Genomic DNA, 16,386 nt, shown 5'->3' on the forward strand with positions numbered 1-16,386 from the left:
CTGAGGCTGTGCGGCTCCCGACCCCTCCCTCCCCGCCCCAGCCAGGTCCAGCCTTCACCCCCCGCGCCCGAGGGGAACCGAGCCCCAACACCTGGTCCCGCCCATTTAAACCCCGCCCCTCTAGGCCCCGGCCCTCTCCAACTGTAACCTCCGGGCTCTCGCCCCGCCCCCTTGTTCTCGCCCCGCCCCCTTAGAAACTTTCTTTTTGCTAACCACTCCCCCTTCGGATAAAACCTTCTTCCCGTAGACCACGCCCCCTTGGGAACTCCGTTCCTACTAGTGGGCCCGCCCCCTTAAATTTGCCCCGCCCTTCTCGGGATGACCACGCCCACTCATCTCCTCGCTCCTCTTTTAGTTCCGCCCCTTAGAGCCAGGCCCCTTGATTCCGCTTAGGGCCTCCGGCTGGTCCTAAGTATCCCTGGCCCCTTGGGAAGGGGCAAGGCGGTGTCTCCTAAGCCCCTCAGTGTTCCGGGCAGGGGCGGGGCGGTCCCTGCGGGCTCTCTCGCCTGGCAGGGAGTGGTGGCGGCTGTGACGTGACCGGGTGAGCTTCCTCCAGACCACCCCCCTCGGTTTCCGGGAAGGAACCCCATTGGGTGTCGGGTTTTGTGGAGAGAGATGCGGGAAAACACAACAGCCTCTCCCAGTAACAGAACGCTGGAGCTGATCTAGACTCTGTCAGGACTGGGGGCTAAACTTTCAGGTGGTTTCCTACGTGGAGGGAAGGAGGGGAGGGGGGCTTCCATCCTGTCGCCCGGAGACAAGGGTGAGAAAGGTGGGGGAGGGAGGGATCTGGAACCAGAAAGAGGACGCTCTGGCCAAGTTTATTGAGGGCGCATAATAATAACAGCAGAATTGAAAGCAGTAGCTGCAGCTAACATTCATTAAGCGCTTACTGTATGCCAGGGCTGTTCTCTTTGCTTGCCCTGCTTCAACACATTCCATTTTTACGTAGACCTCTCAATGAGATGGGTACTGTTTTCATCACCCCATTTTCTAGATGCAGAAACTGAGGCATGGGACAGCTCAGCCCAAGTTTGCCCAAGTTTGACACGGCTTGTGATTGGTCAAGGTGGGATTCAAGCCCGAAGCCCTGGAGCGCTATCCTGTCTTCCTCCGATCTTTGCAGCCCCACCATCTCTGACCCCTACCGTAATTCTAAACGGTGAAGGTTACTGTCACTCACTTTACAGATGAGAAAATTGGCGCATAGGGAGCCACGGATGGTTGGGGAAGAAAGTTTTGGTGCCTGTAGGATGGTAAATCTGGGAATTTCCAGGCTGGGCTTCCCCATTTGCCAATGTGGAAGAGACTCCAGTCTCAGGACAGGCTGAGGGGTATCCCTTCCTTGACCCACTCCCCGCCTGGTTTTGATACAGTCAGAGGGTAGGGGGTATGTCCAGTGAAAGGAGTCTAGCGCCCCTTAGTGGTTACAATAATTAAAAAGGAAAATCCGGGGGGTGGCTCGGGTGGCGGGTGGGGTGGGTGGGTGGGTGCTTGTGAGACGGAGGGGGGAGACTACTCACAATCTAGTGGGGTGGAGGTGGGTAGAGAGACCTCGTTGAGCACATGATTTCAGGTAATGATAAGGGCTACAAAGACAGTAAATATTTGCTAAACCAATCAACGACACTACCGAAGTCCAAAAAAAGAGATGATGGTGGCCAGGGCCATGGGAATAAATGAACGGATTTGGGATAAATGTCAGAGGTAGAGCCGTAGAGCTTTCAATTATTCATTCCTTCTTCATTCAACAAATATTTATGGAACATGTATATGTGCCAGGTGCTGGGGGGAGTGGTTCCAACACCAGACACAAATTTCTCAATACACAATAAAGAAATAAGTATAATAAAATAACAGGTGGGGAAGTGGGACAGGGTGTGATGGGGTGGGGAAAAAAGGCTGTGATCTGAAATGGAGAGGTTTGGGAAAACTTCATGAGAAGATGATCTAGAGCTAAGATTTGCGGGAAGTGAGGGAGCTGGCCGTGAAATTGCCTAAGGCGGAGGACTAGCATGTGCAAAGGCCTTGTGGCAGGATTCTAGGGCAAGCTTCTGGGGCTACCCAGTATGTTGGAAGAACACTGAGGAGGCCCGCTTGGCTGGAACAGCGCAAAGTGGGGGAGAGTGGGAGAAGCAGGGCAGGGAGGTGACGAGTGCTCATGCCAGCCCTTGTGGGCTGCAGGGATGACTTTTATCCCAGACAAGGGGGGGCTGTGGGGCATCCCGACTTGTCTTAGGTGTTCATAGGTACCCTCTGGTGTGGGGAGTACAGGTTGTGGGCGGGGTGGGGTGAGGACAGGAGCCCGGCCACGGGGCGGAGGACACTGTGCCGGTCCAGGCTGCCAAGGTTGGGGGCTGGATGAGGGTGGAGGCGGAGGAGGGAGGGGTGAGACCAGGGTGGATTTTGAGTATGTTTCCGAGGTTGTACCGCTCTTGGGTTGGACACAGAGGAAGGCGGCAGGCCTCCGCCTTGTTACCCTGAACCCACTCCCAGATGCCCCAGTGCTAGTTGGTGGGGGAAGGAGAGGCCAGGTCCTGCCTGAAAGGGGCTGGGCTGGGGCTGGGCTGCAGGTGCCCCCCCCCCCAACTCCCACGGCTCCCCCTCCGCCCCGTCTCAGGACGACAGTTACAGGCAAAGAAGAGGAAGTGGTAGCTAAGCTAGCGGAGGCAAGCGGGCGGGCGGCGAAGGAGGCCGCGAGGGTGCACAGGCCGGCCCGGGAAGCCCGCAGCCATGGAGCTGTGGCGCCAGTGCACCCACTGGCTGATCCAGTGCCGGGTGCTGCCGCCCAGCCACCGCGTGACCTGGGATGGGGCCCAGGTGTGCGAACTGGCGCAGGCCCTCCGGGATGGCGTCCTTCTGTGCCAGTTGCTCAACAACCTGCTGCCCCACGCCATCAACCTGCGGGAGGTCAACCTGCGTCCCCAGATGTCCCAGGTGAGACGGCCACTGACGGACCTGCCCCAGGGTGGGTGGTGGGAGGCATCCCAGGCTGGTACCCAGGGGGTTGATGCTCTGCACCTCTGGGCCAGCCGTGTAGAGCGGAGGATGCCCCCCCGCCGCGGGGTCTGGCACAGGGTACGGGGGATATGGGGGTTGTAACACTCAGGGATACAGGGGTGGCCCACCCAAGGTTAACGGGAATGGGCTCATAGGCTCACAGTTAACCCACATCTAGGCTGAGAACTGGCAAACTTGCGGTTAAAGCTCCCAAAGCCCCAGGTTGGCTCCAGTGGGGATCAAGCCCCAAAAAGGGACTCTGTGGGGGTCTTGAGGGGGGCTAGGAACCCCCTGGGTGGCCAATAGGGTGCCTGAGGTTTTCAACTCCTTTGACCCCCCCCACCCCCCAAGATTCTGGCTATGTGGGAGGAGCCTCCTCCGATTCCTTCCCCCACATGTGTCTCCTCCTCCCAGGCGCTGGGCCCCTTCCTTCCCCTCACATCTTCCCCTTGGCTTCCTGCCTGGGCCTGGGGCAGCATGCGGCGGGTGCGGTGCTATGGGCCTGGGGCTCTGGTCTTCCTAACTCCATCCATCCCAGGGGGCACGTTGAGGCAGGACCTGGTCCAGAACCCCGAGAGTGGGTCCTGGGGTTTTGGGAACCTAGAAATAGCTGCTTTTTCTCTGTAGGGATTTCTGCAAGGGCCCCGGGGTCCAGGCGGAGGAGGATTTGACTGTGACCGCCCCCAGCTCAGGAAATCTATTCAAATCCCTATTTGAATGCGGTGGGGTGGGGGAGGTAACTGGACTGGATTCTCTTTCTGTTGTACCTTCTCTGGTTCCCTCTGGCCTCCTGAGTTCTGGGTGGAAAGTGATGGCTGGTGGTTGGGGGTGCCCTGCCTGCCCTGCGGGTCTGACACTTGCTATCCAGCCCTCAGGCCCTACCCTGGGAGGAGAGGCTTGTCTGGACGCGCTGTGGGCTAGAGGGGGACCTCTCTGGGGACGGATGGTGGGCAGGCTGGGGCATTGCCTCCTCTCTGGCCTGAGATGCCCTGTGCGGATGGGGGGAGGGGCAGTCAGTGATCAGGGAGTGGGCCTATGGGGGTCCCTGGGGGTGTTTCCTGAGGATAGGGCCACACGTGGAAGAGGCCCACCCTCCCCTAGCCCAGGCAGGCTTCCTGAAAGAATGGCGGCGGGGGAACCCCAGAGATTCCCCTGCCACCCCCAGTCACCTGCTCTGGCCACAGGCCATCCCAAATTTTCCTCCGTTTGCTTGCCTCCTGGCTTCCACACAGAAGGAAGTAGCTGTCAGACCAGTCAGGCCCCAGACTTGCGAGCAGTCGAGATCCAGTGAGGCTTCAGCAGCAGCTAATGGGAAAGTGGTTAGACTTAAGGATGAACTTCTATCCTTCCCTGCATCTTCCCTGTAGCTGGTTTTCTGATAAAAGGCAAGGGGTTGTGGCATTATTCTCGAGGAGGGCAGCTGCAGGGACTAATGTGTCCTGGTTTTCTGTGCTGGGCAACACCGAGGACCTAGGCCTGGGTCTGGCCCTCAAGGTGCTCCCAGACTGGGAGAGACAGACATCCCCCAGCCCTGTGTTGTCAGGACCAAGGCAGAGGAAGAAACCTCTGGGCTGGGGGCCCTGGAGCAAAGGCAAGACATTGCCTGGGAGAGTTGGGCTTGATGCAAGAGGGGACATTTGTGCTGGGTTTTGAAGGGTGAGTAGGAGTTTTCTAATTGCTCTGTGTTCCAGTGCCCAGCTGTGTCAGGCCCTGCACTGGGCAGGGGTGTTCCTTGATCCTCCCCATCTGGGAGCTCTGTGCCATCCTGCCCTGTGCATTTTGTCTCCCTTTGAAGCTCAGCCCTGTGCCCCATTCACAGTGGGGCCATGAGCAGGAAGCTAAAAGGGGGTCACATTAAGTCAGAGGGAGGTATCACAAGAACAGCCTCTCTAAGTTTTCAAGTCCCTGTCCATCAACAGATCTAAGCCCGGGCCATGAACTGCCAGTGGGATATGGAAGGGCAGAGAGAGAAAAGGGAGGGCTCCTGATGGGGGTGGGATGGGGTGGGGGACACACAATGGCATAAAGGTGTGGAGCCTGGAATTAGGATGCTTCCTAGTTTCTCTCATTTCCTCCTCAGAGTTCCTCGGCTTTCGCTCCACTGTTCCCTGGGTAGAGAGTGGGAAGAGCATATTCATTCATTCATTCACTCATTCGTTCATTCATCAACAATTATCATGCACTCTGGGCCTCTTCTTGGTGCTGAGACAGTGGGAAAAAGACACACACAAACTCTTGTTGTTGAAGAGCCCACATTCTAGTGGGAGGCTCTGACAGTGGGCAAATAAGGAAACATATACATTGTCAGAGGTGGTACATGGCCTGGAGAAGGGGGCTTGGGAATGTGGGGTTGCACTTTTGCGTAGGAGGTCTGGGAGGCCTCACCTGAGGAGGCAACATTTGAGCAAAGACCTGGGCAAAGTGAGGGAACAAGTCATGTGAGTCTGGGGAAACAAGACTCCTGGCAGGAGGCACTGCCAGTGCAAAGGCCCTGAGGTGGGAGCAGGTCGGTTCCCACGTAGTTGTGCTGCAGGGCAGTGAGTGGGCTGGCTGGTGGGCATGATTCATGGGTGAGGTCAGATTGAAGCGAGTCTCCAAGCTGAGATCTGAGACCCAGAAAGACGATGACACCATCATAGGCGGCTACAGTGATGACCAGACACCCTTACTCTCTCTGGGAGCCCAAATTCCGGGTGGCAGAGATGAAACTTTAAAGCTGAGGAAGTGGAGAGGAAGAGACAAATGTGACAGTCATTGTGGGAAAGATCCACCAGGACGGGGGAGCTGATTAGACTCAGGATGAGAGTGGTCACTGGAGCCAAGATGATGAATCTTTTTTCAGTTTCTCCACTGTGTGACCTTGGGCATGTTACTTAACCTCTCTGTGCTTCGGTCCCCAGCCTGTAAATGCTGGTGCCGTTGGCAGAGGCAGGGAAGGGAGAGGGTAGGAGAGTTAGAATAGGAGGTGTGGGCTCGGGTGGGGGTTGATGGTGGTGGCTTGGAGGAGACAGACCTGGGAGCCAGTCCTGACAGCATCACTTGCTGGCTTCACCTCCCTGAGCCTCAGTTTCCCCATCTGTGAACTGTGGCTAAAAACAGCACCTTTTTGGGGGAAGACTGTTGTAGTATTTCAGTACTGCTCAGCACTGTGTTGACACCTGATAGACCCTCTATAAAAAGTCTTTTTAGGGAAAATGAGGGATATAGGAAAGGTTGGCAGCATAGCACAGCCTGGAGGAGTTTGGGTTAGGGCAGTGGTTCTCAGCTGGGGTGGTTTCGCCCCCAGGGGATCCTTGGCTATGTCCTGGGACAGTTGGGGTTGTCACGTCTGGGAGCTGGTACTGGCATCTAGTGGATAGAGCCCGTGGATTCTGCTCAACGTCCGACAATGTCGCACACGGCAGAGAATTATCCGGCCCCAATGTCAACAGTGCTGAGGTTGCGACACCCCGTGCTGGGGGACAGACAGCCTGGTAGAATCTTTAAAATATTTGACTCTTTGGTTAAATAATACATGTGTATCATTCAAAGGTCAAAACACATAAAAAGGTGTACAGGGAAAAAAATGTGACCTCTAGCCATCTTCTGCAGATACCCAGGTGCTACCTTCCTCCATAAGTGACTCCTTTTTTCTTTAAGTTGACTATATAGCCTTCTAGAATTTCCTTATGCAAATAGGAATGCAGGTTTTTATTAACTACTCTCCCCTCTTACCACAAAAGATGGCACATACCACCCACTGCTTTATATCCTGCTTTTCTCACGTTAATCATCATCTTGGGAATCTTTCCAAATCAATACATAGAGATTGTTCTCATTCTTCTTTAAAAAATGACTGCATGATATTCTAGATTGTCCATTTACTTAACAAACCACTTATACTGGGCTAACTGTGTGCCAGGCATTCATCTAAACTGGGGGCTGGCAAACTACAATGGGAGGGCCGAATCTGAACCACAAGTGTGTTTTATAAATAAAGTTTTATTGGCATACAGCCACGTCCATTTGTTTATGTATTATCTATGGCTGATTTCCAGTTACAACTCTACAGTTGAGTAATTGATGAAGAGAGTGTCCGGCCTGTTGAGGTGAAGGTATTTACTATCCAGATGTTTGTAGAAAAAGTTTGCTGATCCCTGGTCGAAACACTTTCTATACACTGACTTGTTTAATCTCCGTAACAATTTACGAGGTAGATACTATCATTATCCTCATATTGCACAGGGGAAAACTGAGGCACAGAGAAGTTAAGTCACTTGCCTCAGGGCACCCAGCTTGAAAGTGACAGTCAGAAATTCAAACCCAGGCAGCCTGGTACCAGGATCCCTACTCTGTTTCTTTTTTGGCCACCCCGCAGGCAATGCGGCCAGGGACAGTTTCTCTAAACTGTATTCCATTGTACGTCTTGGGCATCACTTAATTTACCATCACCCCTATTGATGGGCACTTGGATTGCACCAGGCTTTTGTTCTGACAAACTAACTGTGATGAATAACCTTGTCCATGAACTGTTTTTTGGCTCCTCTACTGTGTGACCTTGGCCATGTTACTTAACCTCTCTGTGCTTCCGTTTCCTCATCTGTAAAATGGAGATAACGAATACCCATCTGGAAGCATTGTTCTGAAGGATAAATGAGTTACTATCAAGAACCTAGAAAAGTATCTAGCTACATATAAATGTTATTATTGCAGCCAGATACATGAGCAAGTATATCCACGGGATAAATTCTCAGAAGGGTTTGCTGGCTCAAAGCGGGTGAGTCTGTGTTTTCAGTAGATCCTGCCAAATTGTTCTCTGTATGGGATTGTTCCCATATGCATTGTTCCAATTACATTACCTCTAGCAATGAGAATGCTGGTTTCTCCACTGCCTTGCCAACAGTTGTTAAGCTTTTGGAGTTTTGCCAACTTGGGTGATAAATGAAGCTCATTATGACTCAATATACATTTCTCTTATTCTGAGTGAGGTAGAGCCTCTGTTCTTATGTTTAAGAACTATTTATATTTTCTCTCTGCAAAATAATATTTGTTCATATCATTTGCCCATTATTTTTTTCCTGCTAGGACCGCTGGCATTTTTTTCTTATTGATTTTTAGGAACTCTTTATATATTGGGCTGCTTTGAATTTCAAGTCAGGTACTTACTAGCCTTGTGATCTTGGAGAAAAAAGATTACTTAACCTATTTCTGCCCAGGTTGTCTTATCTACAGAATGGGGGTGTAGACAGCATCTTTATCTCAGGGTTATGTGAGGGTTCAACATGATAAGGTAAGTTAAGTTCTTATCATGGTGACTGACGTACAATTAATGTATAGCAAGTGCTAAATTAATGGGAGTCATTCTTTTTTGCTAATGTGATTTCAGTGGATCTGAGCTTGCCTGTAGGATGTGGTATAGGTCCGGGCGCAAAATGTTAGCTGCTGTAATGAAATGCATTGCTTCAGTGAATTTAAAGAGTTTACTTCTAGCTTATATCACAATCCAGTTTGGGTCAACTGGGGGATTAAGAGGATAGCCCTTCTTTACGAAGTCCCTACAGGACTTGGGCTCTTTCCATCTCATGGCCCCATCCTCCCTGAAGCCCTTGGAGTTCTCTATTCAGCCAGAGGACAAGGAGGGAGTTATGAGGAGGGAAACCCTGAGAGGTTTTCATGGGGCCAGGCCCAGAAGTGGCACCATCACCTCCATTCTTGTTCCACTGGTCACATGGTCCCATCCAACCGCAAGACAGGAATGGGAATGTAGCTTAGCTGGGTGCCAGGGAGGACGAGGAAATGGGTTGGGTGGATATAGAGAAGGCAGTACAAGAGGACCTCAGGATGATGCCTAGCTGGCTTCAGAGTTGCAGGTCTGGAGGGGGCTAGTTTAGAGGAAACCTCTGTGGGATGAGGAATGAGGAAGACCTGGACCAGAGCCATGGGGGAAGGATGCAGCTGGGGACTTGGGGTGGGGCTTGGTGCAAGCAAATCTGAGCCAAGTGGGTTGGGTTGAGTTGGGTGGAAGATCGCATCTAAACATGTCCACTAGGGCTGACCGGGACAGAAGCCTGGGTGCGGGTGTCAACATTTGTGCTGTGCGTTCTTTCCCATTCCATTCTGTTCTGTTCACTGACTTCCTCTCTGGGCCCAGTACTGGGAAATGTCACCCTTCAGGACTCTCACAGCGGATGCTGGAAACCCCTGTCCCTCCCCTTGCTCCCAGCCCTCCCACGCATGGCTCCCCTTGGAGTAAAAGTGAAAGTTCTCATCATGACCCAGAAGAACCCATGCATTTGGCCTCTGCCCACCTCTCAGCTCTCATCTCCTCCCTCTCCCCCCGTCCCTCACTCGACTCCAGCCATGTGGGCCTGCCCTCACTGTTCCTAGAACCCACCAGGTGCAATTCAGCTCCAGGGCCTTTGCACGTGCTGTTCTTTCTCTACAAATCCCTCTTCCCCCAGCTATACACCCTGGTTGTTCTCTTATCTCCTGAAGGTTTCTTATCAGAGAGATTTCCCCTGGTTTCCATATGTAAAAATCACACCCCCTGCCCCTGCCTGTGCACCCCCACCCCCGCATTCTCTTCCTTCTTTTATTTTCCTCCACAGTATTTATTTATTTATTTGTTTGTTTGTTTGTTTTTGGCTGCATTGGGTCTTCGTTGCTGTGCATGGGCTTTCTCCAGTTGCAGCGAGCGGGAGCTGCTCTTCATTGCGGTTGCACGGGCTTCTCGATGCGGTGGCTTCTCTTGTTGCGGAGCATGAGCTCTAAGCGCGTGGGCTTCAGTAGTTGTGGCTCGAAGGCTCTAAAGTGCAGGCTCAGTAGTTGTGGAGCACGGGTTTAGTTTCTATGCAGCATGTGGGATCTTCCCAGACCAGGGCTCGAACCCGTGTCCCCTGCATCGGCAGGCGGATTCTTAACCACTGCGCCACGAGGGAAGCCCTCCTCCACAGTACTTAGCCCTCTCTGACTTACTATAGTTTTTAACTTATTTGCTTATTACCTGCTTCCCCCACTGGAGTGTCAGGGCAAAGCTTTTTGTCTGTTTGGTTCACAACTGTGCCCCCAGTTCCTAGAACAGCACTTGGCATATAGTAGGTGCTCAATAAATGTTGATCAAATATTCACTTCATTTTTTCAGTCATTTAATACAGGGGTCAGCACACTATAACCCATGGGCTGGCTGCCTCCTCTTTTTGTAAACAAAGTTTAATTGATACAAAGTCTTGCCTACTTGTTGACACATTGTGGCTGCTTTCTGCAAAGCCAAAAAAATTAAAAAATTACTGTTTGCCTCTTTACAGAGTTTGCTGATTCCTCCCTGATTTAGGAGGTATTTGTGGAGTGCTTACTTACTACTGGTTAGTGGTAGTTGGTTAGCGATGATTGAGGATGGATTGCCTGAGATTATCCTGCCTTTACTAGTCCCGAGTTATGTGGCTTCTCACCTTTTGTTTTCTTATCTGTAAAGTGAGGCAAATGAAGACGGTGATAACAGCAATAATAACAACAATAGTAATGATGATACTACCACCCACCTCAGAGACATTTCTGTTGGATTCTGTTGGAGAATCCCACAATGAATGAGACGCAGACCATCATGAAACTCATGGAAACAGACGAGGAAGTAGGCAGTTACAACACAGATTAACACACTCAGTGATGGGTGAGTGAAGCCCAGGGTATTATGAGAGCAGAGAGAAGAGAACCCCCAGAAACAATCAGGGTGGGCTTCCTGGAGGAGGTGACACGCCAATTTGCGTGTGGGAGGTTGGGGAATATTTGAGGGACCGAAAGACAAAGTTCTGTTTGTCTCCCTTGCTAACATTAATGGTGCCAGGAAGTGGGCAGGACCAGAGGGTGTGTTGGATGGGCATAGCTGGGCTTTTAAAGATCTCACTACATTGTAGAGATGGACTGTCCCCTTTGATCTCAGGGATGGTGTTCTGAGACCTGGGCTTTAAGAGGAACATGAGAGTCAGGTCCCTTGGGGAATAGTGGAAGAAATAAGGGATGTTCAGTTGGAGAAGTTTAAGGTCTGAGGAAATTCTGAACTTAGTCTGCAGAAGTTTCAAGCAAGAGTCCTAGATCTTGTGACAGAAAACCCAACCGAAACTGGCTTAGTCAAAAATAATATTTATTACCTCATATAACTGAAAAGCTTGGGAGGAAATGCCTTCAGGTCTGGCTGGATCCAGGGGCTCAGGAGATATCTCAGGAACCCTCTCCTCTCTCCCCGTTGCACTCCATCTCCTAACTCTGGTCTCTTCGTGGTGTTTCCCTCCATTTTCAGTCATCCTTTCCCCTCATGGAGGCAAACGAGAGTGCCCAGATATACCAAATTTTTATTCCCACAATTGTGTGTCCAACGGAAAATGGGAGGGTCGCTTTAATGGCCTCTAAACCCCAGATCTCTCTTTCATTGGCCATGAATGTTTGGGGGGGTGATGTTACATGTTCAGTTCTGAACCAATTGCTGTGCCTGGGAGAATGTATGGTCTGATTGGTTAGACCAGGTCACGTGCCCAGTTCTGGAGTTGGGGGCGGGGTCGACTCTACCCAAAGGAGCTAGGCTCGGGGAGGGGCTGTTTCACCTGGGAAACTGAGGGACTGTTACCAGAACAGCAGGGAAGAGATGTTAGGAGGCAATCGATCAATCGATGTTTATATTGGCATCAAGTACCACCAATAAATTGAGTCCAGAGTTTCTCTGCATCAGCAGTGCTGAAATTGGGGCTTCATTCTCTGTCTTGGGGGCTGCCCTGTGCATTGTAGGAAGTTATGCAGCATCCCTGACCTTCGCCCACTCTCCCCCCACCCCAGTAGTGACCACAAAATGTTCCCAGGCATTGCCAAATGTCCCCTGGGGGGCAGAATTGCCCCTGAGAGAACCACTGTTTTGGAGGGAGTGAGTTTCCTGTGTCCAGGGAGGTGGGGGATGGGTAGGGGAGTGGGGAGGTGGGTGGGCGGGGTTGGGGGGATGGGGTGGAATCCAAAGAGAAGTGAACAATTACTGGCTGGGGTGAAGGTGAGATTGAAAGCTTCTTCAAGTTAGGCACTCATTTATTTTATCATCGGCAACAGGCGCTGTGCAGATGGCTGGGGTGATGGGAAAGAACACCACAGATTTCCTCTTTTCTCTCCTGAGTTCATGGCCTTGTGGGAGAGAAGGCTGCCTGTGTTCTGTTTCCTGTGGCCGCTGTAACAAAGTCTCAAAAACTGGGTGGCTTGAAACAACAGCTATGTTGTCTCACTGTTCTGGAGGGCAGAGGTTTGAAAACAAGGTGTCGGCAGCATCTTGCTCCATCTCCAGGCTATAGGAGAGAATCCGATCTTTGCTTCTTCCAGCTTCTGCTGGCTCCAGGCGTTCCTTGGCTTGTGGCTGCATTATTCCAGCTTCTGCCTCCATCTTCACGTGGCTGCTTCCTCTGTGTCTGTCTGTCTGTGTGTCTCATAATCCAGAAAGATCTCCACACCTTGACGTCCTTAATGCCATCTTGCAAAGTCCTTTTTTCTTTTCTTCAAATAACATCACACTCACCAAGGTGCCAGGGATCAGATGTGGATGTATCTATTTGGGGGCTGCCATTTAACCCACTACAGACAGTAAACAGGCAAATCAATAAAACACGGTAGTAAATGCTGCAGACAGAATAAGCCAGGGGTCAGGATGGAGAAGAACAAAGGGGGCAGAGGCTTCTGGAGGATGGTCAAGGAAAGCTGCGAGCTGAAGGATGAGGAGCCAGCTCTGGGAAGCGTGGGGGCAGGGAGGACAAAGGCTGTGCAAAGGCCCTGTGGCAGGAGGGTGAGAATGAAGGATCTGCTGTCAGAAGGTGAACAAGAGAAGGGAGAGCAGAGGGAAGTGATGTTTGGGAGGAGGGCACTTCACTGGAGGTGGCTGTGGGGATGTGTGTGGAATTTAAATATGATGGGAAGTCTTGGGGAGTGTTTTAAGCTGCTCTGTGGGGACTGGACTCTAAGGACAATAGAGGTGACAGTAAGGGGACCTGGGAGGAGGAGGTTGATGAAAGTGTCCCGGGGGAAAGTGATGGGGGCTTGGACGAGGAGCTGGGGACAATGGATCTGGTTCCCATTTTGAGGGTTGAGCTGATCAGACTTGCTAACAGATTGGACGGAGGGGAGCTGGGAGTGAATGAAAGGAGGTCAGATGATGTTGAAGTTTGTAGCTTATGGACCCGCATGAGTGGGGGTATCATTTGCTGAGATGGGAAGCCTGGGGGAGGAACAGGTTTTGGGGAGTTCTGATTGGGCCATGTGACCCTGGAGATAGAAAGCAGCCCAGCGTGGTGGTTACTGCAGCGGCTTTTTTTTTTTTTTTTTTTTTTTTTTTTTTTTTTTTTTTTTTTTTTTTCCTGAACGTGTGGCACGGCTTGTGGGAACTCAGTTCCCCGACCAGGGATTGAACCCGGGCCACAGCACAGTGGTTCTTAACTGGGGGTGGGGCAAGCGGCTCTGTCCTCCAAGGGGACATTTGGTAGTACCTGGAGATGTTTTTGGTTGTCACTACTGGATGGAGTGGTGTGGTCCTGGCATCGAGTGGGTAGAGACCAGGGATGCTGCTACATGTCGTCTTATGCCCAGGACAGCCGCCCAATTATCAGGGGTGCTGAGACTGAGAAACCCTGTTTGAGGGCCGTGGACTCCGGTTGCCTGGGGATCCGGGTGCCGATCCTGACTTGAGGATCTTGGGTGAGTTGCTGAACCTCTCTGTGACTTGGTTTCCCGCTCTTTGAAAAGGGGGTAAGAATAGTCCCTACCTTATAGGGCTGTAGTGTCAAGTGGCCAGAAGGGCATAGAGTCAAGGGACCCAAAGAGCAAAACGTATCCACATCCAGGTCTTGGTACTTTGAAAAGTATAGTTTTTTTAAAAATTATTTATTTATTTATTTTAATTTTTATTGGGGTATAGTTGATTTACAATGTTGTATTAGTTTCGGGTGTACAGCAAAGTGAATCTGTTATACATATACATATATCCACTCTTTTTTTTAAGATGAAAAGAACAGTTTTAATGAAATGGATGGGAATAGGTTCAGAAAGTATAATGAATAACAACAGAAACAGTTCCCATTTACTGAGCACTTACTACGTGCAAGTGTTCTACGTACTTACAACTTATGCACTCATTTGATTTTCACAGCAGACTCATGGAGAAGGTACCTCTGTGCTTCAGTTATCTGTTACTGTGAAACAAACCAATCCAAACTAAGTGATGTATGTCAATAACTATGTTATCCTTCTCACAGATTCAGTGAGTCCGGAATTCAGATGGGGCATGGTGATGATGGTTTGTCAGCTCTGTGATGAGAAACCTTGAATGCCTGGGGGCTGGAATCATCTGGAGGATTCTTCACTCCCCTGTTGAGTGCCTGGGCTGGGATGACTTGAAGCTCTGCTCAGCTGGGGCTGTTGCCTGGAAACCTGGTCTCTCCATGTGGCTTGGGCTTCCTCACAACATGGTGATTGGGGTTTTGAGAAGGAGCGTGGAGAGAGAGCAAGTGTTTCTCAAGGAACCAAGGCAGAAGCTGGAGGGTTTCTTCTAACCTACTTAGGAATCATACGGTGCACTTGGCTGCATTCTCAGTGACAAGCAAGTCGCTAAGACCAGCCTAGATTCAACGGGAGGTGAATCAAACTCCACCTCTTGAGGGGGGTGTGACAAGTCACACTGCAGAAGAGCACACTGGATGGGTGATATTTTTGTGGCCATCTTTGGAAGGCACAGTCGGTTACCTGTTATTATCATAATTTCACAGATGAGGAAACAGAAACATGGAAAGTTTAAATAAGTTGCTCAGGTGAATAAGTAGCGATGCTTGGATTTGAATGCAAGTGGCCAGGCCCCCAAACCTGTGACCACAAGCACTATAAGAATACTGCCTCTTTTGGGGGGAGCATATGAGCCTTTCAAGTGGTTACGGAGATAGTCTTAGGTTCAGATTTCTGGTTCTCCTGGCCAGGATTCAGCCAGGAAAGCAGAAGTCATCTCAGGTCTTTCAAACAGAGAGGATTTGATTCAGGGAATTGGCTAATGGGTGATGGGATTGCTGAGAAGAGATGGGTGATACTAAGGTAACCCAGAGAGTAGCCACTAGACTGGAGAAAAAAATAGCAGGAGGTAGTGTGACGAGGGGCCAGGGGCCAGAACCATTTAACAAGAGCTAGAACTTTGGGCAAGAGCTGTCTTCAGGGAGCTGAGACCATGGAGGTGTGTATTTGCTGCTGGAGAGGCAGAATTAAGAGAGGGAGAGATACACTGGCTTCTCTCTTCGTCCCACCTTGTGGTCTCCTGCCTGGGCCTCCCACTGGCTGCAACTACCTGGAAGCCAGGGTGCAAAGGAACCTGGGAAATGTAGTTCCCTTCGATACAGAGCAAAGCAAAGGAAGGGCAGGTAGGATCTGAGAGCAAGCAGGCCTTGAGGAAGTGACTGCCCCTTTGAGCTCAGTGTATTATCTCAGTTAAAGAAAGCTGCTGTTCCTACTATTTGCCTGAGAATCAATGATAAGCAATGGTTTTATTTCCTGTGGCAGAGTCCTCCTAAGCTTTAATGGCTCTGCTTGTTCTGGAGTTTAGCTCACTCTTAGATCAAACCCAGATCTCCTTTCTTAGGACTCTCCTGTCACAGGCCCCAAGCACACAGCTAATTGCCTTTCCTCCGGACAGCCCACCAGAGACCTGCCTCCCATGAGTCCATCCTCAGCTTCCCCCAAGTTCCCTCTGGTCCAGAAAGAACACCACAGTGACTTCATGACTCCTCAAAGGACGGGGTTTCCAGAACTTCACCTTGGGGTGGCTGTCTTGTGCTTGTTTGCCTGGGGGACCCAGATGACCCCAAGATGGGTGCAGCATCTGAGCACCCCAAGAAATGTGGGGCTGTTGCCTTCAGTCTGATCTGTGATTGAGTGGGGGAGTTGAAGAAAAAGCTTCAGAAGGCATCAATCATTTGTGCTTCCCTCTCTGGGACTCCGGGAGGCATGGCAGGATGGTGGGATGCTCCCATGACAACCCTTGCCCCATTTTGATCACATGGCCCTGGTTTTGGTAAATCAGCATCTGATACCACTTTTGGTTCACTCCCTCCTACTCCCCCTTTCTCCCTCTGCTCCAGCCACACTGGTCTCTAACCTCTTCCTCCAAAGCACCAGGCAGGGTCCAGTCTCAGGGCCTTTGCATTGGCTGTTCCCTCTGCCTGGAGTGCTTTTCCTCCAGACACCTACCCAGATCATTCCCTCCTTCAAGTCTTTACTCAAATGTCACTCTCTCCATGAGCCTTCCCTGGCCCTCTCATTTAGAATCGCACCCCTTCCTGGCATGCCCCATCCCCTCCCCTTATCTTATTTTTCTCGCTTAATATTTACCACCTTATAACAAGCTATATATATATA

At 51.0% G+C, this 16,386-nt stretch overlaps 1 protein-coding gene across 3 annotated transcripts in view; it reads left to right on the forward strand.

The window, feature by feature from the left end:
• The first annotated feature begins 2,614 nt into the window (after positions 1-2,614).
• VAV1 (vav guanine nucleotide exchange factor 1) overlaps positions 2,615-16,386 on the forward strand; it is a 54,582-nt gene continuing 40,810 nt past the window's right edge. For all 3 annotated transcript variants that reach the window (XM_007460583.1, XM_007460584.1, XM_007460585.1), the window contains exon 1: positions 2,615-2,937. In XM_007460583.1, coding sequence (XP_007460645.1) covers positions 2,734-2,937 — 204 coding nt within the window. In that variant the 5' untranslated portion in view covers positions 2,615-2,733. The remainder of the gene's footprint in view (positions 2,938-16,386) is intronic.

Source organism: Lipotes vexillifer, unplaced genomic scaffold (genome assembly GCF_000442215.2).
Source record: "Lipotes vexillifer unplaced genomic scaffold, Lipotes_vexillifer_v1.1 scaffold1011, whole genome shotgun sequence".
NCBI classification, from domain to species: Eukaryota; Metazoa; Chordata; class Mammalia; order Artiodactyla; family Lipotidae; genus Lipotes; species Lipotes vexillifer.